This window comes from Torulaspora delbrueckii, chromosome 3 (genome assembly GCF_000243375.1).
Source record: "Torulaspora delbrueckii CBS 1146 chromosome 3, complete genome".
Classification (NCBI taxonomy): Eukaryota; Fungi; Ascomycota; class Saccharomycetes; order Saccharomycetales; family Saccharomycetaceae; genus Torulaspora; species Torulaspora delbrueckii.
In genome coordinates this window covers 1,185,802-1,210,498 of record NC_016503.1, presented here as the reverse complement: position 1 = coordinate 1,210,498, position 24,697 = coordinate 1,185,802, and the positions used below count along the sequence as shown (strand labels likewise).

Genomic DNA, 24,697 nt, shown 5'->3' with positions numbered 1-24,697 from the left:
TACATATTTTAATTGCAAAACGAATTTCTTAAGTATACGGATTGAACTTCCTCTTGGCCTTCATGACCTTAATCTGTTCTTGATCTTCTTTAAATTTGGTCAGGAGTTGATTGATTTCTAGCTTCTTGCGTTCTCTGATTTGGAATCTGTAGAAATCTTTCTTCACTTTCTTATCTACAGCCGATGGTGGTGCTTGCTTGTTCTCGTGTTTTGATAGTGGATTTTTGTTCAGTATCTTCTTCCTGATAGAGTTTAAAGATTTAGTGTTGTGCCCAACGACCAAAGTGAACCCATCTTCATCCACAATCGAGCTTTGCGCTGCCTCCTTAGATTCCTGCTCACGTTGTTGGAAGATTTTCATATGTGTGTAAATATCCTCCTTCAGATGCTCAACGTCTATAGGTTTGTAAAAATTGATGAAAGTTGCAACCGTAGGTGACTGATATTCCCATTCTATTAGAGAATCTCGCGAGTCTGCGGTGTATTTGCGTAATGCGTCCCAACAATTATCCAAACTGGCTTTATCTAGGAATTTCAATAATGCAGTGTTTCTAGGAGTATACCTTACCTCCGACGCCTTTTCTGGCGACATCAGATCAGATGTCAGAGCAGATAAATCAACTTCCTGTAGCCCAAACTCATCGTTGTACATCAAATCCTCTATATGGGAGACTGTATCCGACTGTGAACAGATCTTATTAAAGACATTTTTTACATTATCCAAATGTGTCAGCAGGGGGATATTCACTATAAAAAGACTATTCTGCTCCGTTTCTAGCTTGGACTGATGCTTCTTAACAAAAGTGTAGTGGAAACCGGTGTGAGAGCTCTTCAAAACGGCACTTTGCGGTAGCTTGAACGGCACCACAAGGAAACCATTTTTCATGGTTTCAATTGCAACAGGTTTATCGACCATTTTAGCGATACTCCAGTGATAAACTTACAATCTTAATCGACTCAATCCATAGATATCTGATGAGCTTGTTTTTTGATCAACTATTAGTCAAAAATTTCAACTTCCCAGCCCGTCAATTGTGACGCTATATACAAGGTTATATATGAAGAGAGCCGGTAGACAGCTGTGTGGGCTCTTGAGATTCGTTGCGAAGCTTGTTTAGCCTTCAGTGGTTCGTATCTTTTCAGGATCCTCATTGGTCCCTTCGCCCTCACGAACTTGTTGAGTTTCTCTCATTAACTCATAGAGCTGAACTACCTGCTCGGGTGACAGTTTCTCCAGTACATCAGAGGTTAGACTACCTTCTAGCCACTCTCCTTTACTGATCAAATGCAGGTAATCCTGCCAGCTGGCGAGAAACCCAACTATATGAAGTGGGTTATCCGTGTTCTTATGCAGCTTGAATTCGCTCTTCACGTAGTTATCACCTAGCTCTCTTTGTAAAGCTGGAAGGTTTTTATGCTCCCTGAGAATTCTTCTGTACAATTGTAGCGGGGGCAGTAATGGCCTTGCGTTGGGGTTCTTTCTTCCCCTACGCACAGCATGGAGAACCGAAGAAGCTCTCTTCAATGGTGTTATACTATGCTTCATATCAAATTGGATGTTTCTTATAGATATATCTCAACCCCCGAGAAGTAAATCTAAACTGTTTCTACGTTCTTTTTAACTTGTGTTTGAGTATTAAGATTTGTTCTCGGGGCAAGATAATTTCAACACACAATAGTATCTATCGAAAGAATTAAACATTATGTCGTATAGACCTTGCTCTATCTAGTAACATTTACATCATGATCATATCTTGGTATTTGGATGCTTCACTGAAAATTCTCGGGAAGCAAGCCTAGTTTGCTCATTCTGATCTTGACGGCATTTCTGTGAGCATCAAGGCCTTCAACCTTGGCAACACACATAACGGCTTTACCGATGTTCTTCAAACCTTCTGGGGAAACGTTCTGAGAGGTGATGAACTTTTGGAAAGTAGAAGTGTTCACGCCACTGTATTGTCTGGCGTAACCGTAAGTTGGTAAGGTGTGGTTGGTACCACTTGAGTAGTCACCACATGATTCTGGAGTGTAGGCACCAACAAATATACTACCTGCGTGGTCGACAAGTTTGACGTAGTCTTGGGCGTTGGTGATTTGGAGGATCAAATGCTCAGGAGCATATTGGTTCGAAATGTCAAAGGCCTCTTCGTAGCTCCCACAAGTGATGATGGCACTGTGAGCGATACATTTACGCACGATATCCACTCTGGGAAGTTTGACAGCTTGTTCATGGACGGCATCTTGCACTTGCTGAATCTTTTTGTCGCTTAGGTTAACACCGAGTAGGATGACCTGTGAGTCGATACCATGCTCGGCTTGTGATAGCAAGTCACTAGCGACAAAGTCCACATCGGCGTCTTCATCACAAATAACCAGAACTTCACTTGGACCTGCTGGCATATCGATGGAACATAACGCCTGTGTATCGTTTTGAACATACATCTTAGCAGCGGTGACGAACTGATTACCTGGGCCCAGAATCTTGTCAACCTTGGGGATAGACTCGGTACCGTAGGCCATAGCGGCAACAGCTTGCGCACCACCAGCCAAGACAATCTTGGAAGCACCTACCTTGGCGGCCACGTAAATAACCTCAGGTGAAACTCTACCATCCGATTTGCGTGGCGGAGAAGCAAAGACAATTTCCTTACATTCAGCAACTTGTGCTGGAACACCCAACATTAAAGCGGTACTAGGTAAGACAGCGGTACCACCTGGAATATAAAGACCGACTTTTTCAATAGGGCGAGGGAATCTTGAGCAGACAACACCAGGTTGTGTTTCAACTTGAAGTACCTCAGTCTGTAGTTGAGCGGCATGGAATTTACGAACGTTTTCGATGGATAAATCCAACGCTTCCTTCATCTCGTCTGTTAGACCCTCGAAATATTCTTCTGGGAAAGGAGCTTCCAACACAGGGCTAGTCAATTGAACACCGTCAAACTTGGCAGTAAATTCGATGAGAGCCTTGTCACCTTCGTTTCTGACCCTTTCCACGATTGGGTTGACCAAATGCATAATTTCAGACGTCTTTTGAATTGGTCTCGATAGCGCCTTTTCAACACCGCTTTGGTTTGAAGATGCAACCACATCAAGAACAACCGTTTCCGAAGTAGGTTCTTCAGCTTGAGCATTTTGTGGTTCTGGTGCCTTCTGCATTTGCAAGAACTTGGGCTTAGCGTCCCCTTTACGTCTGGTGATCTTCAAGTGCTTCTTATTCAGATTGGTTTCAACATCCGATAGACTAACACCGTTAGCCACTAATTTGGCCAGAGCAAAGTAAAACAAATCGGCAGCTTCCCAAGCCAACTCTGACTTGCTGTCAGCCTCGGTCAGTTCTTCTGCTTCTTCTTTGATCTTAGCAGTCAACAAATCTGGGTCTGAAAACAATCTACGAGTGTAGGATTTTTGTGGTGCATTAGCCAAACGGTCCTTAAGCAATCTTTCTAGGCCGACCAAACCGTGGTTGAATTGGCCGAAACACGATTCTGTGTTCAAGTGGCAGAAATTGGAAGTCTTGCCACTTGGTTCAACGACAAATTTCAGAGCATCACCATCGCAGTCCAATTGAATAGATTTCAATTCTTGAGTGTCGCCTGAAGTGAGGCCCTTTTCCCAAATCTCATTACGAGAACGAGAGAAGTATACACCCGCTTTCTTTTCAATGGCTAATTTAACGGATTCGGCGGAAGAGTAAACAAGACCCAGACAGCGTTCATATGTATCAACAACCAAAGTGGTGAACAATTTGTCCTGGCGGTCGGTCTTGATTTTGGAGAGTAACGATTGACTCAGCTGATCGATGGTAATCTGATCAGCAGGAGCTAGATCAGAGGCAGCGAAATCAGCTACCACAACGAACTTGTTCTTGTAGACAGACCCCTCTAGAACAGTTAGTCTCTCCGTTGGGACGCCCACGTCGTGGGACAAATGGTCTGCATAACTTTGATCATTCAAGAACAACGTAGCAACACCATTATTCAGTAGTTCAACAATATCCTCGTCATCAAAAATGTTTGAGTTATCAATAAGAACGGAAATGAGACTGATACTGGAGGCAAGCTCCTCAACAAACTTCTTAATCTCATCCTTGCCTAAAACAGATGAGTTCAATAGGGCTTGATCAGTCACAGTCAAGAAAGACTTCGTCTTTATAACATTGACGGCATTCTTACCATAGACAGGCAGAATTGGGAATACCATTTTTGGAAAGTTTTAGTTCCACAGTTTTTTACACCTGAAGTTATGAAATTAATTTGCAGAAAGAAACAATTGAGGCAGAATTGCACATATATATGAAATTTAACTTCTCGTGAAGATTTCAAATAATGCCCAAGATTGCCAACTTTGACTCATTTTCTGGAAAAAAAATGTGCAAAATGAGTCATTCCACACGTTTGCAGCACAATGTTAGTAAGGTGATGCCAAAGTTTGGTCGTAAGACTATGCATAGTCGCTCTTGAGACTCCGTTGCATATGCCACATCATCAAGAAAGATTTCGTGAGTTTCCCCGCGTATTGATAGGTCGGCGATAGCCGGTCTAGAAGAGAAGTTGCTCGTTCGATGGAGAACGAATACGGACAGGTCGATCGCTAACCAGTGGGAGCTCGTAGGGACACTCAATGCTCTCGTGCCCATCTTTCTCGCATAATGCACACCAGGCATCCTGATGGTTCGAAGTGTTTACCTTTAGCTTCGATGTGTACAATGGCAGTGAATCTCTTGTGTCAGAACGGCTATTCTGCGTATTATGCGTATCATCTGCGTAAGTTGGAGATCTGAGATTGTTCTTTTGGTTCAGGAGCTCTTGCAAATGTACTATCCTCATATTAGCATCATTCAGTCTATCTTGCAATATCTTAATTTCAGTATTATCATCTCCACTCCTCTGTGACTTAAGCATCTCGCTATTCAGTGACTGATACTCGGCGCTCAGTGAGTCATTTTGCAGCTTGAGTTGCTCTTTCTCCTTCATCCACTTAACCTGCGCAGACTCGTAATACTCGACTTTGCGAATTAAGTCGTTCATCGTTCTCTTTGACTGGGGAGTGGCATGTATAGTCTTAGTCTGCTCGCTTTGAGCCGCGACGACTCTCCTTTCGTTGGCCTTGATCTCTTCATGCAGTTCATCTACCACTGCAAGCAATTGCTCATGCTCAGTCTCGAAAAATTGCTTTTGCCTTTGTTGTTGTTCTTGTTCCTCCTTCAAGCGATGTCGCAGTGTGTTCATTTCGGCCTCCATCTCTCGTAGATTGCTTTCGTACTCATCAATCGTTGGCTGTATTTCTTCTAGTACCATTCGTTGATCATCTAACAACCGCTTGAACTGTGAAATCTCTCTCTCCTGCCGTTCGATTTTGAGCTCATATCCTTTCAGGATACCTGGTGATGGACTTCTTGTACTTCCGCGCTGGCTTGACACAGAAGAAGGTGGTATCATATTTAAGTCTCCGTCATAATCTGTCTCTGCACTCGTTCTGCCCTCCTGTATACTAGCTCTGAGTTTTCTTGGCTTCAAATCACTTATACTCTCAGTTGCACTGCCAAATGATCCTTCTCTCATGGGTGTCGGTGATTTGGGATCTGCATGAATCGGTCTTCTAACAATCGTGCTCCCAGTACTCTCAGAGCTACTGATGCGGTTCCCTACCGTGGGTACGGGTGCAAACGTCGGTTCCGGTACCAAAGTACTTCGTCTCGATCCCGCAGGTTGTGCATTATCTATCAAAGACGCCACTTTCTGTAACTGGATAAAGAGACCACTTTGCGGGAACTCAGTATGAAAATACTTCTTATCCTTGAAACTACCGTCATTCTTACCAATATTTGCCAACAAGTCCACACCAACATAAATTCCAGGTTTCGTATCCACAGGTCCGATGTATTTTAATTGTCCCCGACCCACATTAGGTATATGAACCAGGCACCCAATTTTATGCTGGTATTTCTCCATCACTCTACGGCCCCCAAACAACTATCAACAGGACTTCCAATTGTTATAGAAGTGCATCTTGAAGGCATCTTGGTTATATTATTGATCAATAGTAGGATTTTGGTTACCCGTCCATAACTCTCTTGGGAGGTTTGAGTTCACCATAAAGGACCTTTACCAGCCACATGAAGGTTGAATCCAGCTACTTTAAACCCCTAGAAGGGTTAATTGGTCTTATTAGCTACTATGAATGTCGACCAATTAATTTCAGAAGCTGAAAGGTGCTTTAGTTCCGGTAATCACGACGGGGCTGTCCAACATTTGACTACGGCAGCTAGAAGCGATCCTAATGAGCAACAGCAGTCCAATATCGAACAACTAATCCAAAGGATCTCGCAACATGTAGTCCAGAATGATGAAGAGGGCCAAGGTGAACGTGGGATCGGTGGTTCTTTGATGAATACTATGATGTCGAGCAATAATGGTTCTTCACAATCGCAGTTAGGAAAATTGGCCCTGCTAGCTACAATCTTGGGTAGTAGTAAGAACTCTAATTCTGGTGGATTCAATTTACAGTCGGTTGTTTCTTTGTTAGGTGGCCAGAAACAGAATCAGAACCAACAAGGTGGTTCGATGGGTAGTTCTGGTCTATCTTCTTTGGCTTCCAAGTTCTTTGGGTCCGGCTCTCAGCCGTCACAGCAGTACCAGTCTTCACAGCAGTACCAGTCTTCGCAGCAGTACCAGTCTTCACAGCAATACCAGCCTCCACAGCAACACCAGCAACCTCAACAGTCTGGTGGGTTCTCGTTGTCCTCGATGGCTTCTTCTTTGTTGGGAGGGAACAACAACTCCCATTCTGGTCAACAGCAGTACGGTTCTAATTCCTCTCAAGGTTACTACAGCCACGGTCAGAATCAAGGTCCTCCACCCAATCAGTCTTATCAGGGTCAGAATCAAGGTCCACCACCTAATCAGTCTTATCAGGGACAGAACCAGGGAGGCTCGAGTACTTTCTCTTCCTTAGCTTCAATGGCCGGTTCCTATCTGAGTGGTTCTCAAAAGCCTCAGGAACATCATGGGCAAGGTCATCAAGGCTTCCAAGGCCAGGGAAATCAAGGTTACCAAGGTGGACAAGGTTTTCAAGGTGGGAATGGCTTCCAAGGTAATCAGGGTTTCCAAAGCGGCCAAGGTAATCAAGATTTTTATGGTAACCAGGGCAATCAAGGAAACCAAAGGTATCAAGAAAACCAAGGTTACCACGGGAACCAAGGAAATCAAGGCTATCAAGGATATCAAGGGGAAGGTGGCCAAGGTTATCAAGGTAACCAAGGTGGCCAAGGGAACAACGGCAATTTCAAGTTCTCTGGTAACTTTGTGCCAGACAGATATTGAATTCCATATAACTCCATAGTGTTTGAATTTCACTAGATAGGAAGAATGTCAAAGTATATAGCTTCTATTAAAATACAACCAGTTGTGGAGGAAAGTCAAAATGTTTTCAATCAAAAATATGTTTAAAACTCAATTCATAAGGATTTTAAGCACCACTTTTCAATGGTAGAACGTTGCTTCTGAATTCTTCGTAGGTGTCATCAGTACCAACCATGTAAACGTTTCCAGCAGGTGTGTACTCGCACAGCAAGTATGTACCGTCATTTGCAGGACATTCGATGGCGGCACAGCCGACCTGAGTGGAAGAAGCCCAAACCAGTTGAGTGAAATGACCAACATCCTGACCGTTGTGAACAACACCAGTAATGTCATTGTAATCATAATCATTAATTTCTTCGTACCAATAGTCGACTAGGGCTTCTGGAGAAGAGTAAGTGCCGAAAGCAATGTTTTCACCTTGATTGTCTCTTGAAGAAGAGTGCAATAGGTTACCTGAACATGGGTCATAATCAGTGTTTTTCAAAGAGTTGGCGTAGGTGTAAGCCCAAGCAGAAAGATCATCGTTCCAGGTCAATGGTGGAGTGTTTTCATGTAGAGATCTTAATCTGTTGTGCTCATTCAAGATAATGGTGGCAGTAGCACTATCCAGGGTAGTGGTAGTACTTGTGCTAGATGTTGAGCTGGATGAAGTGGTACTAGAAGTAGTTGATGCTTCTGCGCTAGTTAAAACTGACGACTCGATAGAGGATGCGGCGGTGACGACTAAAGCCTGTCCAGCGGTCACAGGGTTTGGACTTGAGGAAAGTGATGGGATAAGAACTATACCTGCTTGAGCACTAGTGCTGACGACATTCGAAGAAGTAGAGTTTGAGTACTTGAAAGAGGAGCTAGCAGATGGTACACTGAATTGACTGGAAGAGCCAGTTTGGGGTCCAGAGCTTGAGAAACCTTGAGAAGTTGGGATGATACCACTGGATGGGGATTGACCAGATGGAGAGGTCGAAATAATCCCACTGGATGGAGACTGACCAGTTGGGGAGGTCGAGATAATCCCACTGGATGGGGATTGACCAGATGGAGAGGTCGAAATAATCCCACTGGATGGAGACTGACCAGTTGGAGAGGTCGAGATGATAGCGCCACTGGAACCTGACGAAGTAGCAGAGCTAGGACGATGAGACTTCGTAAATTCCTTGAAGGAGATAGTAGCATAGAAGTTTTCAGTGACAGTGGTTTGGGCGCCAGCCAAAGCGGCCAACAAGGACAGTGAAAGAGCGATTGATTTCATAGATAAAAAACGATTGGTTTAGTCAGCTGCCATAAGAGAGAGCAGAGGAATACACAAAGTTTCATAATTCTTGATAGAATATTCTTGCCTGCCATATATACCAAACCAAAAAAAACTGGTCTTTCTGAGGACAATCGTCCAAGAAGGCTTGCATAATCCACCAAACAATATCCGCTCAACACAGTCGCTAGTCCGTAAACACCAAAACTCAATCAATTGTTAAGGCTCGTTTATCTTGCAATTTGAAAACCGCTCGAGTAACCAAAAAGGAGACTCACCGCCTTTTTGTCTCATAGCGCCACTTCGCTGGTATCCTAGAGTAGCAAAGTAACTGTTATCCCGCAAGAGTGCGCTGCTGAAGGCTGAGCAAATTGTCGTTCAAATCGCATAACTCACATGGCTAAACTCATGCTTGTCGCTGGACATGGTCTTATTAAGAGGCTAGCGCTCGTTTAGGCGGGTGCCTGTCGTTGAGATGACCAAAACTGGAATGAGCTAACCTAAATGGGAAGACCCCTTCCTAAGGGGGGAATTTTTTATTCCATATACGGAACTGCATCGCCAAAACGGGTGCATGAGTATCGCAGGCAACAGGCACGCATGTCCGAAAAAGGTCACGGAGGCGAGTTTATTGAGCACAGCATAACTTTTTGGGACATAAAGTAAAAGGTTATCGAGAAGTCATAACCTCGAAAACCGGCGATCGTCGCTGGCAACCGGCACAGCTTTCCGCTTTGGGGCGGGCGTAACAAGGGCCTGGGTTGTTGGAGTTACAGATTGGTCGGCAAATCAACATCCGGTAACAGGTACACAACCTGCAGCCGACTTTATTGATTGTTTGGGTTCACTAGTGACCAACCGACCGTCTGAGTTACATCATCAGCTTGTCGTCATTCGTTCGTTATACAGTAACCCCTATCGTTACTCTTACGATACTTGGCCTTTAATTCAAATGTCTCGGCAATCGAGCTTGCATATACAGAGATGGGCTTCTCCGAATGTTGCTTGTTGGTTTCCGATACTCTTTGATTCAGTTATGAAGTTATAATCTTGAAACTTGTATGTTCTATGCGATTGTTTCAACTTGAAACTACAAGAGTGTGTCACGTGACGGGTTTTGAATGCATTGGTGTTTCGGATTGATGTCCTTTGAAACAGATGTTAAACCATGAGGCAAGAACACACTTGTTTAAATTGAATGGGAGTATAGCGTTTGGTTGATCCCAAAGATTTATCGTCTTAATGCATGATGCTAGTAATTCTGTTTGGTAGTGATTACCAGTTTTTTGGGCACTTTGGCATGGTTTACAGATTTATTAATCATAATTAATCCCATGAGCTCTCCTGCAGTTACAACTAGAACTCTTTATCCATCTTCTTACAGCCAGGACCCCTCTAGCTCTTCTACAAGCTCCGTGAGGGTCCCAACAACTATCACTCATCTGGTGACAAAGACATTGGCATCTGATATTCCTTCAAGTGTTCCATTGAATGATTTTAGTGCTGGATCAAGAACCACTTCCGCGACTACTCTTGGTCTGGCAATTGGTCTTCCGGTGGGACTTTTTTGTCTGGGTCTAGTGATATTTTTGTTTTATTTCTATTGGAAGGATACGAGAATCGATTTGGAAACACCCAAGATTGGGGCCGGAGGTACTTTTAAGCAGCCAGATGAAAAAGGTTGGCTCTCCAATATTTTATATGGTAGCGAAAATGTTGATGACAATGATAGCTATTTGAACGTGAAGCGGCTACCTTCGATGTCTTCAAGGATTCAGTATAAGATTTCGAAGCCAATTCCTCAGCACATATTAACACCAAAGGCTCCGATCTGCAAGGAACCAGCGCATTCTATGGAAGTTAGTGATGACGTCGATGCACTTTTGTATACGAAGCCTCCAAACATATATCACATAGACTCCAAGATGCCTTCAACAAACAGTCTCGGAGGTCAGCAGTCTTTGCCATCAGTACGGGCTGGTACATGCTCTGATAAGCCGATTCGGAAATGGAACTATCAGTCCCCGCTATCGAGATGGTTTCTCCGAAGTTCCACCTATTTGCAAGATGGTTTTGCGCTATCGGGTGCGATAAAGACACCTACTGTTCAATTGAAACAGTTGAAGATTTTATCACGGATCCACAAGGATTACGCAGATTCTTCACAGTTTCTCTTCGATGAAAAATCTCCAATCTTAGATAGCACTGGTGGATCGAGCGAATCTCCAGAAAGTGTGGAGCCCAGTGGTATGATAAATGATGTGAAAGTGCTGACACCTTCATCGGTGGTTTATGGCACTATTGATCCGCAGGTTTTTGAAGTCGGAGACGAAAGCTGGCCAAACGTCAGGCCTCTGGAGCTAAATCCAGTTCCCAGTAACATAAATAAAGCAGGAAAAAAGAGGAAAGGGAGACGTCATAGCAGGCTGCGAAAACACTTGGAGCAGATCTCAGATGTGAAACCATTACCAAATGTACCGAAATCAACGAAAGGGAGTGACGATAGACTTCGCGTGGGGTACGTTTACAAGATAATTCAAGATTATAACGCCAGGCTCGCCGATGAGATCCACATTAAAGTGGGTGATTATGCAAAAGTGCTTGCTACTCACACAGATGGCTGGTGCCTTGTTGAAAAATGTACAGCAGAGGACCAAAGTGGTTCACAAAGCCTACAAGAGAAAAGTGTTAATGATAAGGGGTATTTGAATGATGACAGAGGGATAATTCCAGGTGACTGTCTGGAGTAAAAAGAACAGAGGAATATAACTAATATTTATAATTTAAACTACACAAAGTTTGAGCTGATTTTAGCTAAAAACCTTGACAGGATTTTCGGCATAAGATTTCTCGCCAGGCTCAGCGGCTGGAGCACCGAATACTAGTTGAGCATGAATACTCCAAGTGACTGGGATTTCCTTTGGGAGGGCACCTTTAACATATCCATTATAATGTTGCAAATGAGAACCTAATCCCAGCTGGTGTAAGACAGTCCATGTGTGTATCTGAGCAGCACCAGAAGAGTGGTCAGCAAATTGTGGGAATGCAGCTGCGAAGGCAGCGAACTGCGCTTGTAGTTTTTCGGTAATCACATCATCGGTGAAGAAAATAATAGAGCCATAGGCTTCATCCCTAGCTGATTGAGGTCTTTTCTTACCAGCTTCACCAGGAATGTTCTTAACGACATGATCCCAAACGCTTTTGTGAGCCTCACCAGTCAAAATGATAGCACGATTAACCTGTGAATTGAAACTGGTTGGAGTTTCCTTGATGATAGTTTGAACCGCGCGTTGAATATCATTGATAGAAACACCAGCAGGCAATTCTGGTTTCAAGGCATAAGTAGTACGACGAGTGGCGATTGCCTTTAAGTAGTTATCAACAGTCATGATATAGGAATAGTAATTGTGATTGTAAAACTCTTGATTTAGTAAAACAATTTTAAGAGAATGCTATTGAAATGTATATCCAAGCTTCTTAATATATGTGTAACTCCAGAGTGATAAAATAGTTGTGGCACTATGAATTACTTAATTTTTAAAAAGTTGTTTACAATTAAGCAAATCTTGGCAGCTATTTAGCGCTTACTAAGTTAAAAATCTAAGAAAAATAAAGTAAATTGGGTGCGATTGAGTCATCGCTTAGTCAGTTGATCATAAGTGATGAACATCATTTCCTTCAGTGATTACAACTTTCAAAGGACAGTCAATAAAGGTTTGAATGAGATTTCTAGTCAGATATTAATTGATTTTCCTCAAGCTTACTAATTTTCGCGTAAAAATCACTGTTTGTTGATGACATTCTTTACTGAAAAATACGGAAATACTACTTTTACACACTTACATATCTATGTTGAGCAGAAATTTGAATTACATGATAAATGACGATTGAATGATGCGACAATAGAACTTTCATGGCTCAACACCAGAAATTTAGGATACGTTTCCAAAGTGGACCGTTTCTCAATTTTTCTTTAGTCTCTTCGTCCTCTTGCCTTAAGACGTCTTCGTCGAAGATTTGTCTGTGGTGATCTAGATCAATATCCTTTGCCCTGATAAATAACGTCCAGTCTTTCTTCCAAAACATATAGCCAACGTAAAAGGCAATCAACATCAACATGGCGAGATAGCTTTCGAAGAAACTCTGAGCATCTAGTTTATTCATACCAATTGGGGCCAGTCCGACCCAAAATTGAGCAATCAAGACCAAAAACATCATTCCGGCAGCGTAGTAAGATCCCCAAACGCCCAATTCTGACTTGAAACCGATTTCACCCAAGGATCTGCCTTGCACATGCATTGCTCTTCTGAATCTAATGTGTGACAGGCAAATTGCAGCCCAAGTAAAGATCTGGGACAAACCGGAGATGGCAAGCAACCAGGTAAACACGTCTTCTTCCTTTGAGGAGGCGGCACAGAACGCGATGACTGCGAACAATGCACCAATGACCATGGCTCTGGCGGGTCTACCTTCCCTGTCGATATAGTTGAAGAATTTTGGAGCATAACCCTGTTGGGACAACGATATCAGGATACGAGAGCTGGAGTAGAAAGCTGAGTTACCAACGGACAACACTGACAGAAGAATAACCGCGTTCACGAAATGTGGGACAACTCTAACACCATGAGAGGAAATAGCAATAACATAAGGGGAAGCCTTGGTCTTAGAACTATCGGACCCCATCAGTTGATCAGAGTTCCAAGGGACCAAAAACCCGACCATAATAATAGATCCCAAGAAAATAATAATAATTCTGTAGAGGATTTTTTTGGCGGCTGCTGGAATAGCCTTTCTTGGATTGGATTGTTCACTAGCAGTCAGAGCGATGAATTCGGAACCACCAAAGGCAAAAGCAGCAGTGACAAGAGTGGCCGCAACACCCTTGAAACGATCAATCGCTTTATCACCTCTGAAAGCGCCCGGATCGTGCCAGTATTTTCCACCGATGTATCCATCGTTACCAGCACCACCACAGTTAATAATAATACCTAGGATAAAGAAACCAGTTATCATAAGCACTTTACAACAATTGAAGAAGAATTCCGCCTCTGCGTAACCACGGGCACCAAACACGTTGATAACAATGATGAGGAAGTAGAAGATCACGACAAAAACATCTGGATTGACCTTTGTAGTCCAATATTTGATAGTCATAGAAGCGGTGACCAACTCCAATGGACACACGCATGCCCACTGTAACCAATAAACCCAAGCCACAGCGAACCCAAGCTTAGGACTGACCAAAAACGAAGGATAAGCATTGAACCCACCGACCAAATTACTGTAAGTGACAGCCATCTCACCGGCCGCCTGGATGATACAATAAATACAACTTCCCATAATGGCATATCCGATGGCCAAACCAGCGGGACCGGCATCGTTCAACGCCTTGGCGTTACCGACCAGTAAACCAGTACCAATACCAGTCCCAAGCGAGATCATCACCACATGGCGTGGCTTAATGCTTTTCTTTAAATGCTCCTCTTTCGTCTTCCCTTCCAATTCATCGACCGAACCACTGTCGCCGCTCTTCTTGTAATCACTAAGAGTAGCGGGAGAAACACAAGTCGTCAATTCATTTTCCAGATCCTCTGCTGCTGAATTGTGATTCGTTTGTCTTCTAAAACCATCGATAAAATTCACAAAAATATTGCCTTTTGCTGATCCATCATTACGACCCGTATTGCCATGTGGTTCCGACTCATTAGTACCCTGTGGCTCTCCACTAAAATATTCTACTTCATTTTCCAACTCTTGATTCGAAATAGCAGGTTGCTCAACCTTCTTGACATCCTGTAATTCATATGGAGGAATTATGTCCGCCTTGGAAGAACTTGAAGAGGGCATCGTACTGCAAACCTATTACGGTGCTTAGCAAAAGGCTGTTGTCTAAAAAGATGAAAGTTACGACTTTATATATAACGAGTAGTCAGCATTGACTAGCGGCAGGGCCATCTCTGCAGGTTTCTTCCACCGAACCCACTCACCCAAGTCCATGGAAGGCCCACAATCATGACGTTGATAGCATGATTTTTCACAATCCGACAAATTAGCTCCTAGTTAATCGTAGAGAGCCGAATGGATTGAGTCGTCGAAGCCTCGAGCGGCACCAGAGAAGGCCCGACTGGAAGGCACTCACATCGTTTCTTTTTCTCACCGTGGCAACGGGCCTCTTGGCGGTTTTCTTTTCTCCAAAAGTTTATCCGTGCGGCGTCGCCGGATTAATTATTTGATAATCCGAAGGGCTCATTTTTCCGAAAACAGCGGAAACTAACCCGGCCACAAATATAACACCGGGTAACATATTATCTCATTTTTTTCTTTCTTAGCTCCAGGGGAACAACTATCGCCATTTGACGCCACCTAATGCAACAAGATCGATTGATTATACTCAAACTACCCTCTTGAAAACTCCTAACAACCCCAATTCTACTTCATTATCAAAACTTTAGATGTCCGAGAGCCCAGCGGAGACAAAACCGGATGCTCAATCCGAAGTTAAACCAGAAACTCACATTAATTTGAAAGTTTCGGACGGATCGTCCGAAATCTTCTTCAAGATTAAGCGCACAACTCCCCTCAGGAGACTCATGGACGCGTTTGCCAAGAGACAGGGCCGTGAAATGGACTCGCTGAGGTTCTTGTACGACGGGCTCAGAATACAGCCTGACCAAACGCCCGATGACTTGGATATGGAGGACAACGATATCATTGAAGCCCACAGAGAACAGATCGGCGGCTATTAGCTAAGTAATACTACCAGTTTATACCCTTATTGAAAAGCGTCACGTGACTTTTGACTTTTTTTGGCGCCTTTGCCTATTTGGGCGGCACGCGTAAAGCCAGAGAGAAGGCTGACGCGTCCTGTGCATTCTCGACTGCTGGAAAAGTTTTGGTGTATATATAAGAGTATCGGGCCCATTGGGTGAATTGCAAGTGCAATAATTAGTAGTAAAAGATAGGATGGCCGCTATGAGCAACAGGAGCGTACCCACCGTTAAGGGGAACAAGATTGGGCCTTGGAAATTGGGCGAAACGCTCGGTTTGGGGAGTACTGGTAAAGTGCAATTGGCGTATGATGAGTCCACGAATCAACAAGCTGCTATTAAAGTCATATCGAAGGCCATTTTCAACGTCAAGGGCTCAGTGAAGGATAGTTCTGTAGCTGCTTCTACACCAGATTCTTTGCCCTATGGGATCGAGAGAGAAATTATTATTATGAAATTACTAAATCATCCTAATGTGCTGAGGTTGTACGACGTTTGGGAGACTAATTCAAATCTTTATATGGTATTAGAGTATGCGCAAAAGGGTGAATTGTTCAATCTGCTTGTGGAACGCGGACCTTTGCCTGAAAAGGAGGCTATACGATTCTTTCGACAAATTGTGATCGGTATCTCTTACTGTCATGCGCTCGGGATAGTACATCGTGATTTGAAGCCTGAGAACTTGTTGCTTGATCATAAATTCAATATAAAGATCGCGGATTTTGGGATGGCAGCTTTAGAGACAGAAGATAAATTGCTTGAAACCTCGTGCGGTTCTCCACATTACGCTGCACCTGAGATCGTCTCGGGGATTCCTTATCATGGTTTTGCTAGTGATGTGTGGTCCTGTGGTGTTATTCTATTCGCTCTGCTTACTGGTAGGTTACCTTTTGATGACGAGGACGGTAATATTAGAAATTTGCTATTACAAGTGCAAAGCGGGAGATATGAAATGCCAGGTGATGATGAAATTTCGCCAGATGCACAGGACCTAATAGCCAGAATCTTGACTGTAGACCCTGAGCAAAGAATCAAGGCTAGAGATATCCTAAAACATCCGCTGTTACAAAAATACCCAAGTATCAATGACTCAAAGAGTATTAGGAATCTGCCACGTGAAGATACATATTTACATCCACTGTCTGAAGGTGAGTCTGCAGAGATAGACGAAAATATCTTGCAAAATTTGGTGGTTCTATGGCACGGAAGAGAACAACTTGAAATCATCAACAAGTTAAGAGAACCGGGCGCAAACGCTGAAAAGACGCTGTATGCGCTATTGGACAGATTTAAAAGTGATACAGAAAACGATAGCGTGAAACATCCACAGTCGAAAAAGAGAGTATCGCAAATTAACCCTGTTCGACAACCAACCACTAAGAAAGCTCCTTCGAAGCCTCAGACAAACGCATCGCCAAAGAGACGCAATCGCACTTCAATGATAAGCGTTTCTTCTTCACACAAGAGACCCGTGTCATTCAACAAATTATCAAATGTTGTGAGTCCCGGAAGCGTTCCTTCAAGCAACTCAAATACCCCATCCAAGAGAGTCTCCGTCAATCTATCCTCGAACAAGAGACTGTCAGCTGTATATACCAATAGTGGATCACCCACACCTGCTTCTCGTCATAAAAGAGTCTCGATAGTAGACTTGGAAAGAGAAAGAGAAAATGATACCCCACCTGTCCCAATAGAGATGTTGAAAGATTACAGTAGTACCGCTAAGCAAAAGAGATTGTCAAGGAATAACATGAGACTCTCTTTTAAGCCTTCTAACAAACGAGGCTCTATCACTACCAAATTAATCTCCACATACGCTAAATTGTCCGAGGATGATGACTGGGAATACATAGAGAAGGAGACAAAAAGGACCAGCTCTGACTTTGCAACTTTGTGTGATCAAATCTTTGAGCATGAAAAGTTCGAACAAATAAGAAGGGAAAAGGAAGAGTTGGAAAGAAAAGTTAGAGAGACAAAGGAGCGTGAAGAAAGGGAAAGAAGAGAAAAAGAGATAGAGGAAAAAAGGAAGATCCAGGAGAAGCAGGACTTGGAGAGAAGGCAGCTGGAGATCCAAAGGCAAATGGATGAAGAAGTAGCCAATCTCGGGAAGGAGCTTCAGGGTGGAATGAACGCAGATCAAGATGCCGATGAAGGGGATGAACATGGGGCAGTGAACGGTAGATCGGTTTCGGAACCCCTGCAGAAAAAATCCGCAGATCCTATGGCCGATTTGCAGGCAAATATCGACGATCTGTTGCGTCAAAGAACTTTTTCTTTGCAAACAAGGCCAGTTTCCAGACTGGATCCCGGTGTATTTAGTTCTGACTCGAGCGAAAAAGATCAATATACTGGTTCGGAGGATAGGGCTAAGTTGAACAATGACAAGATTATCTTGGAAACAATTAGACGATCTAAATTCTTGGGTTCATCATTTGATATCAACAAAGAGTTGAAGCGAGCCGCTGACAACGAGGCTAAGAAACAAAGGCAGTCGAAAGCGACATCGGATAGAATCATTTCGACTACGAATGATGAATATGAGACTCAAATTCTTCCAAAAAATGCTACAGCTTCTGCACCTTTGAAAGACCACAATCATCAAGCGGAACCAAGAAAGATTTCTGATATCAAGGTCCCACAGTTCACTAGAAAATCTCGCCAGTTTGGCGATTCAAACAAACGGCTCTCTGTGTTGTCAATGTATTCTTCGAAACAATCTTACACCAATTTGGCAGATCTGTTGAATGAAGAGGCATCCAATGCCAAAGGGAATAGGGATTCACCAAACGATCAAAGCGGTCATGAGCCCGAGTTTTTGTTTGAGAACGTACAAGAGGATGGTGAGGTTACTGGTGATAGTTCTCATGATGGGCGTCTTTACGAAGTTCCTGAAGATTCTAACATGACGAAGGAAAAATTGAAACTGAACTTTGCCGATAGATTCAAAACCTCTAACGGAGAGGACCGCACCGCGGAAGACAAGAACGTAAGGTTGCCAACATTACCACCTCTGGACGGCAAGGAGGCTAAAGGTCTAGGGATTTACCAGTCATCTAGTGAGTCTTTGCCAGAACCTGCTCAGCATAATGTTAAATCCATGATTCAAAATGATGAGAACCAGCCAAGTGAAACCGCGGAGGTGTTATCAATAAAAGAAGATAATGCGCAAGTAGAGAGGCAACAAGAAGCTCCATTGAATGCCTCGATACCGAAACACAGAACAGATGGTGCGCAAAAGTCTGAGAGAATGCCTTCAAAAGAAGGGTCAGAGAAGAAGAGAAATACTTCCTTCTTCAGAAAGTTCTCCAAATCATCAAACGAAAAGACAAATGGGGAATTCGATGCAGAGTTATACGCCAGCGTCGCCGCTAAGCAATTGTTCAACGGATTACAAAACTTATTACAAGGTTGGAAAAAGTATGGCCTCAAAGGTGTCAAATCGATGCCTGACAAATTGACGCTGACGGGGAAACTCTCGAGTGAAAACATTCTATCTCTAAGATCCACCTTGTTTGAGATGGTTGTTTGGTCTCGTGGAAAAGGAAGTATTGTAGGATTCAGAAAGAAAAGTGGTTCTACTAAGACTCTAAAAAGATTGGTGAGCGAGATTGAGAAAGTTCTGTTAAAGGAAAGAGTTCTGACAAAAGAGAGCTCCTAAACTTAAATTTGAAGCTCATTGCATTTTCATGTAACTTTTAGAAAGCAAGGTTATGTAAAGTCATGTTGTATTATTAGATAAGCGACGGTTGCTGCGTGGTCGATGAGACTTCAACAGTAGTGGCAATATCCTTTGGAGTTACCTTCGAAAGCTAAAATAGTCATTGATGATTACTCGCTAAAATTAATTAGCGATATATATTTTATATTTTGCATCCTAATAATGCTTTTCAGAACTGAAAAACATACATTATTTATTTTATCAACGTCAATGCTCATAGTATTTCTAGTTTATAATTTTCCAAGGATCAAAATGTTAAGTTGGTAAGGCATACCACAGTGTCAATATTGCCGCTGTTCACAACACTCGAAACAACGAAAGTAAGGAAGAAACGGCGCCCTTGTTCCTGATATCGGCCACAATAGTTTCCAGGCTATTAAGCTGAAAGGAACTGAGAGAGGTAATAAAGAAGCTACAACCCTTTGCGGAGCCTTTCACATTTTTTGATTAAACCAAAACAGGATGACCAGGGCAACAAGCTAAATATTGTCCAGTGCGCTCAATCTGTGTTCACGATTATACCCTCCATGAACTTTGCCACATTTTATTGAGGATGAATGGAGTGGTAAGGTGATGTTACTTGCAGTAGACCTACATTAGTCTATCGTAAATTTGTCGCTCACTCTAACAGGACTGACTATAAGATAGATAAATAGTCACGAAGTCTATAAGGATTCAGTCTTGTTTACGTGACTACAAATCACAAACCGAAGTCAACATCTTGTTCCGGTTGTTTGTAACGGCATGAGAATAACACTTATTCGTCACAATGATATAATTCTACATTAACGAATCTAGATCTATCAGTTGTGGTATTTCAAAATGATGAGAGTAGCTTATTTCATGATCTCACCATTGCGTTTTAATGACGTTCTTGATACTCGTTCAAGCTGTGTGATAGTTAGCTCCTCGTGGTATGTTTTTAATGAAGCTTCAATACTTTTGTAATAATACGGATGGTATTTAGTATTCATACTTAATCTGTGGTCCCCCCCATCTCTGGGACGGGATTAGATAGACTTCGATAGCTATTTCATAGGTCTTTATATAGGCCTTCGGATCTATGGCCGTAGCCTCAACTATGAGGGTCCTTCCTATTTCCGTGGGCCTCAATATGATAGTTGATCCACTCATTGGTATGTCTTGATCATACTATCACATCTTCCCTCTCCTAATGGTCAATTACTGGTTGTTCGAAATGGGTTAACGCCCTCAGGTTTTGTAATAATGAGTTTAGTCGTTCGGGTGCCAGTCGTTTGATTTCTGTTTCTTTGAACTCGACAGTTATTTGTGGGTCCACGTACTGGAGCTTACAGTGGTATATGTGATCTTCCGGATCATAGCCTACTATTGCTGTGATGTCTTGCATTTTCTGAGGCGCGCAAAACCTGTGATTGGTGGCTGTTCGTAGAACGTCCCTTCTCGTATGATGAACTTTTTCAGCCACTTAACGTTGAAAACTCGATGCTTCTTAGATGTTATTGGTAAGTCCAATTCATATGCGTTCTCGTTGATTTTCTTGATCACTGAAAATGGGCCTACGAAGAAGGGCTGAGCCTTCCAATAGCGTCCTGTGTTATGGTACGCATCTCTATGCAGGAGGACGAGCTCACCTATTTTAAAACCAATTTTCTTCCTCCCTCTGTTGTGATTCGCCTCTTGTCGCTGTTGCGCGATTGCCAGTGCGTCTTTGGCTAGGGTAGTAATAGTTTTCAAGTGTCTGGTCAGTGCCACTGCTCCGAAGGATCTGGCTGAGATTTCGGTTTCAGTATTTATGGTGGGTTCCATGGGGATATAGCCGCAGTCTACTTCGAAGGGGGTCAATCTGGAGGATTGGGATGGTGTGGAGTTGTACACATATTCGATCTGAGGTAGCAGTACATCCCATAGTCCGTGGTCGGCGTTGGTATATGTTCGCAGTAAACGGTTGAGGGTCTGAATCGAGCGCTCAGACTGACCGTCAGTCTGAGGGTGATTAGATGATGACATCGTGAGCTTGATCCCAAGACGGTCTGTAAATTCACGAAAGAGTTTGGCCGTTAGACGTGTGTCTCGATCGGATGTGATCGTTTTTGGGAACCCATGATAGGCGAAAATAAACCGGTACAGTAGGTCGATTACTCCTCGGGCATCTAGTGTCTTGGCACATGGGATAAGGTGGGCTCTTTTAGAGAATCGGCACACTACTATAAGGATAATGTCGTGACCGGATTGCGTTGTTGGTAAGTCCGTGGCAAAGTCCATCGATATGTCTAACCATCTGCCTTTGGGAACTGGCAGTGGCAGCAGCAAGCCTTGTGACTGGTGAGATGAGTTCTTCATGATTTGGCATTGCATGCAGCTCTTGACATATTTCCTGATGGACGCCATCATTCTCGGCCAGTAAAACTTGTTCGCTATCTTTTGATAGGTAATCGTTTCTCCATAATGTCCACCAAATAGTCCGTGGTCATGGTATACCGCTAAAACTTCATTTTGCCTGTGGTGAGGGACGCACAATCGTCCTTCGTAGTATAAAGTACCTCTTTCAATCCCATACTTGGCTGTACTTTGTGGAGACCTTCTTAGGCGTATCACTCGACGCTGTATTTCTTTTGGCAGAGAGTCGAAGTGAGAGCTGTTTCCTCCTAGAGCAAATCGAACGGCTGCTAGGTCGACATCGTTCTTAATGTCCGCACTCCATGTTGATGGGTCCAAGGTAGGGATTGTAGCTAGACTGCTGATGGGTACATTTCTAGACAACGTATCAGCTACAACATTATCAGGGCCTTTGAGGTATTCTAGATCAATTTCATATTCGGCTAATTCGTCTAGCCATCTCGCTAGTCGAATCGAAGGCTCAGTTTTATTTTTCAGCGCTAGCAAGGATATATGGTCCGTTCTTAGTGTAAATCGCTTTCCGTGGAGCAAGTATTTGAAATGACGTAAACTTTCAATGATACCTAACAATTCCAGTTCACCGGCTGGGTAGTTGTTCTGTGCTCCTTGCAAGGATTTCGAGAAATAGCCTACAACGCCGACGACTTTCTTGCCCTCCATTTGTTCTAACACAGCTCCTAGTCCTGATTTACTAGCATCGGTAGTGAGTCGGTACGAATGTTCGGTGCAGAATGGGACAAGCAAAGGGGCTGCAACCAACAGTCTCTTCAACTCATTAAAGGCGTTTGTCTGCAATGTAGTCCATGGCGTTTTCTTAGCTGCATAGTCAATTAACGGGTGAGCGATTGTCGAACAATGCGGTATGAATCTTCGGTAGTAGTTAATCATACCGAGAAAACGTTGTGCATCTTTTATTGACTTGCACGGTGGTATAGCATGAATGGCGTCACACTTACCTTTTATTGGCCGGATACAATGTTCGGAGATGTGGTAGCCTAGAAATTCCACTTCGGTTTGTAAGAATTGACATTTCTTTTCCTTAGCGATGAGTTGGTGTTCTTGGAGGCGTCCTAAAACTGTGTTTAAATGTTCAATGTGTTGTTTTTCAGATGTTGATATCACTAGAATATCATCAAGGTAAACCAGGACGAATGGCAAATCGCGGAATATGTCTGCCATATATCGTGAGAAAGTTGACGGGGCATTGACTAGCCCGAAAGGCATCACTCGATACTGGTATTTGCCATTGTGGGTCGTGAAAGCTGTCTTGGGTACATCTTCTGGCTTTACCGGAATTTGATGATATCCTGAGTGGAGGTCTAGTGTTGAGAATATGGAAGCCTTTCCGATCTTTGCAAGTAAGACCTCAATTCTTGGGAGTGGGAAGGGGTCTTTGATGGTGGCTTCGTTGAGAACCCGATAATCAACGCACAGGCGGAAGGAGCCGTCTTTTTTCTTCACCAGCACCACAGGGGAGCTGTAAGGGCTCTTTGATGGTTCTATGAAGCCTTTTTCAAGTAAGTCATTCACTATGGTCACTATCTGGTCCTCCTCCTTAGGCGTTCTCCTATATGGAGGTATACAGGGTATTCTAGCATCTGCTTTCAGGTCGATCTCATGGGAGACCTCTTTCATTTCAAGCGCGGTCCGTGGCAGATCGTTTCTGACTGTGTGCCTGTATTTCGCTTGCAAGGATGGCGGTAATCGGTGGAACGAACTTGCGTCGTGGTGGTTCGGTGTTTGGGCGTCGATTGCTTCAACACGGATGATATAGCCGTTGAGGCTTCGATGGTCCTTCTTCCGCGTTTTAAGCACTTGTCGGTCGTCCTCGGTGTAGATTAAGTCAATGGGTAGGGAACTTTCATGGTTTAGTTGAGGTAGTTTGGGTTGACCAAGCTTCTGTGATTTCTCTGGTGTCCGTGTGGGCTTGGATTTCCAGAATCTCTGTGGTTTCGTTGGTTTCATTGGTGTCTTTGGGTCCGTGGTCTTGGTATCTGTGGTTGGGCTCATCTTGTCTGGCAGTCCTAGCTCCGGGTACAAATCGAGAATTGGGTTCCCGATGATAATATCGGTGTGTAGTTGGTCGCCGACGTAGACTGGTACGTCATAGCGTTTCACATTATGGAAGAACGTGAATACAGCTGCCTGAGTGCAGGGTATGCCTTGGGCGTTCGTGGTTGCACCCCTGATTGTGACCGGGTCTGTATCGTAAGTCTGTAATCTTAATGTTTTGGCGCGGACTGACGAGATCAGTGAAGTGGCAGCACCGGTATCTAGAAGTAACCGTATAGGGTTTCCCTCATGAATAGTCTCGATTTCCTTACGATTTCCAATTAGTGGTGCTAAGTGGGCTTTCGTGTTTGTCAATTTTTTTGATTTTGTAATTTTCAATGGCTGAACTAATGTACAATTGATTTCTGGGGAATCAGGGAGAACTCGCATTTGGGCACTGATTGGCCCTATGTTGGCCTGCTCTACATCTGAAGCAGATCCCGAGTTTCATCAAAAGTTGGCGCTCTTGAGAGGATAGTTTTTGTCTGCGGGGATTCTTGAGGTCTTTGTAGATAGCATCGACCTCGATGGGTTCTGTCTGTATGGAATCAACTTCCATTGGTTCGTATGAACTCGCTCCATATGGTAAGGTTGAGGTACGTGTCGTTTGCTTGAACGAGTTAGGTGTTTCTGCCATGTTTGTAGCTATATTCATTGCGTCCTCAAGGGTCTCGGGTTGAAAGGTCCGGACCATCCTTTTAAGCTCTGGTTTGAGGCCATTCACGTACTTGTTCAATCTGGTTCTTTCGTTGAATAAGTCTGTAGGGAGTGCGGAGGCTAACTCCCCGAATTCTTGATTGTAGGTGATCAGGGATGATGTTTGGCAACAGTTGAACATCCTATCCATGACATCGTCGATGGCATTGCTGTTGTAGTACTTACGTTGAAAGCGTACCAGAAATTCATTGAACGTTGAGTTGCGGGTGCCACTTCGAGTAAGTGCGAAATACCATTGAGCGGCTTCGCCTTCTAGGAAATCCGAGAAGTAGGTTATCTTGTCGAGATCGTCCTGGAAGTTAAAACGAAACATATGATTCTCCATTCTGGCAAGGAATGATGCAACTTTTAAGGCATCTCTTCGATAGCTATTTCATAAGTCTTTATATAGGCCTTCGGATCTATGGCCGTAGCCTCAACTATGAGGGTCCTTCCTATTTCCGTGGGCCTC

General features: G+C 43.5%; 12 protein-coding genes across 12 annotated transcripts; 4 read left to right on the top strand and 8 right to left on the bottom strand.

Annotated features, from left to right (window-relative positions):
* Positions 1–28: 28 nt before the first annotated feature.
* On the bottom strand, positions 29–916 carry RRP7 (Rrp7p; the record flags this gene model as incomplete). Its single annotated transcript, XM_003680711.1, has 1 exon — positions 29–916. One exon carries the CDS (start codon positions 914–916, stop codon positions 29–31), a length of 888 nt encoding a protein of 295 aa, XP_003680759.1.
* Positions 917–1,114: 198 nt separating this feature from the next.
* On the bottom strand, positions 1,115–1,546 carry SDH7 (Sdh7p; the record flags this gene model as incomplete). Its single annotated transcript, XM_003680710.1, has 1 exon — positions 1,115–1,546. The coding sequence occupies one exon, from the start codon at positions 1,544–1,546 to the stop codon at positions 1,115–1,117; it is 432 nt and encodes a 143-aa protein (XP_003680758.1).
* Positions 1,547–1,770: 224 nt separating this feature from the next.
* On the bottom strand, positions 1,771–4,203 carry HIS4 (trifunctional histidinol dehydrogenase/phosphoribosyl-AMP cyclohydrolase/phosphoribosyl-ATP diphosphatase; the record flags this gene model as incomplete). Its single annotated transcript, XM_003680709.1, has 1 exon — positions 1,771–4,203. One exon carries the CDS (start codon positions 4,201–4,203, stop codon positions 1,771–1,773), a length of 2,433 nt encoding a protein of 810 aa, XP_003680757.1.
* Positions 4,204–4,541: 338 nt separating this feature from the next.
* BIK1 (Bik1p) lies at positions 4,542–5,954 on the bottom strand (the record flags this gene model as incomplete). Its single annotated transcript, XM_003680708.1, has 1 exon — positions 4,542–5,954. One exon carries the CDS (start codon positions 5,952–5,954, stop codon positions 4,542–4,544), a length of 1,413 nt encoding a protein of 470 aa, XP_003680756.1.
* Positions 5,955–6,179: 225 nt separating this feature from the next.
* RNQ1 (prion domain-containing protein RNQ1) lies at positions 6,180–7,325 on the top strand (the record flags this gene model as incomplete). Its single annotated transcript, XM_003680707.1, has 1 exon — positions 6,180–7,325. One exon carries the CDS (start codon positions 6,180–6,182, stop codon positions 7,323–7,325), a length of 1,146 nt encoding a protein of 381 aa, XP_003680755.1.
* A 145-nt stretch (positions 7,326–7,470) lies between these two features.
* TDEL0C06540 (uncharacterized protein) lies at positions 7,471–8,613 on the bottom strand (the record flags this gene model as incomplete). Its single annotated transcript, XM_003680706.1, has 1 exon — positions 7,471–8,613. One exon carries the CDS (start codon positions 8,611–8,613, stop codon positions 7,471–7,473), a length of 1,143 nt encoding a protein of 380 aa, XP_003680754.1.
* Positions 8,614–9,947: 1,334 nt separating this feature from the next.
* On the top strand, positions 9,948–11,363 carry FUS1 (Fus1p; the record flags this gene model as incomplete). The annotated part of the gene is made up of 1 exon (XM_003680705.1): positions 9,948–11,363. One exon carries the CDS (start codon positions 9,948–9,950, stop codon positions 11,361–11,363), a length of 1,416 nt encoding a protein of 471 aa, XP_003680753.1.
* A 60-nt stretch (positions 11,364–11,423) lies between these two features.
* Positions 11,424–12,002, bottom strand: TDEL0C06520 (uncharacterized protein; the record flags this gene model as incomplete). Its single annotated transcript, XM_003680704.1, has 1 exon — positions 11,424–12,002. The coding sequence occupies one exon, from the start codon at positions 12,000–12,002 to the stop codon at positions 11,424–11,426; it is 579 nt and encodes a 192-aa protein (XP_003680752.1).
* Positions 12,003–12,531: 529 nt separating this feature from the next.
* On the bottom strand, positions 12,532–14,460 carry AGP1 (amino acid transporter AGP1; the record flags this gene model as incomplete). The annotated part of the gene is made up of 1 exon (XM_003680703.1): positions 12,532–14,460. The coding sequence occupies one exon, from the start codon at positions 14,458–14,460 to the stop codon at positions 12,532–12,534; it is 1,929 nt and encodes a 642-aa protein (XP_003680751.1).
* A 605-nt stretch (positions 14,461–15,065) lies between these two features.
* SMT3 (SUMO family protein SMT3) lies at positions 15,066–15,359 on the top strand (the record flags this gene model as incomplete). The annotated part of the gene is made up of 1 exon (XM_003680702.1): positions 15,066–15,359. One exon carries the CDS (start codon positions 15,066–15,068, stop codon positions 15,357–15,359), a length of 294 nt encoding a protein of 97 aa, XP_003680750.1.
* Positions 15,360–15,576: 217 nt separating this feature from the next.
* KCC4 (serine/threonine protein kinase) lies at positions 15,577–19,038 on the top strand (the record flags this gene model as incomplete). Its single annotated transcript, XM_003680701.1, has 1 exon — positions 15,577–19,038. The coding sequence occupies one exon, from the start codon at positions 15,577–15,579 to the stop codon at positions 19,036–19,038; it is 3,462 nt and encodes a 1,153-aa protein (XP_003680749.1).
* A 1,407-nt stretch (positions 19,039–20,445) lies between these two features.
* Positions 20,446–24,571, bottom strand: TDEL0C06480 (uncharacterized protein; the record flags this gene model as incomplete). The annotated part of the gene is given in 2 exon segments (XM_003680700.1): positions 20,446–23,913; positions 23,915–24,571. Coding segments are annotated over 2 exon segments (4,125 nt in total).
* Between the last annotated feature and the right edge of the window lie 126 nt (positions 24,572–24,697).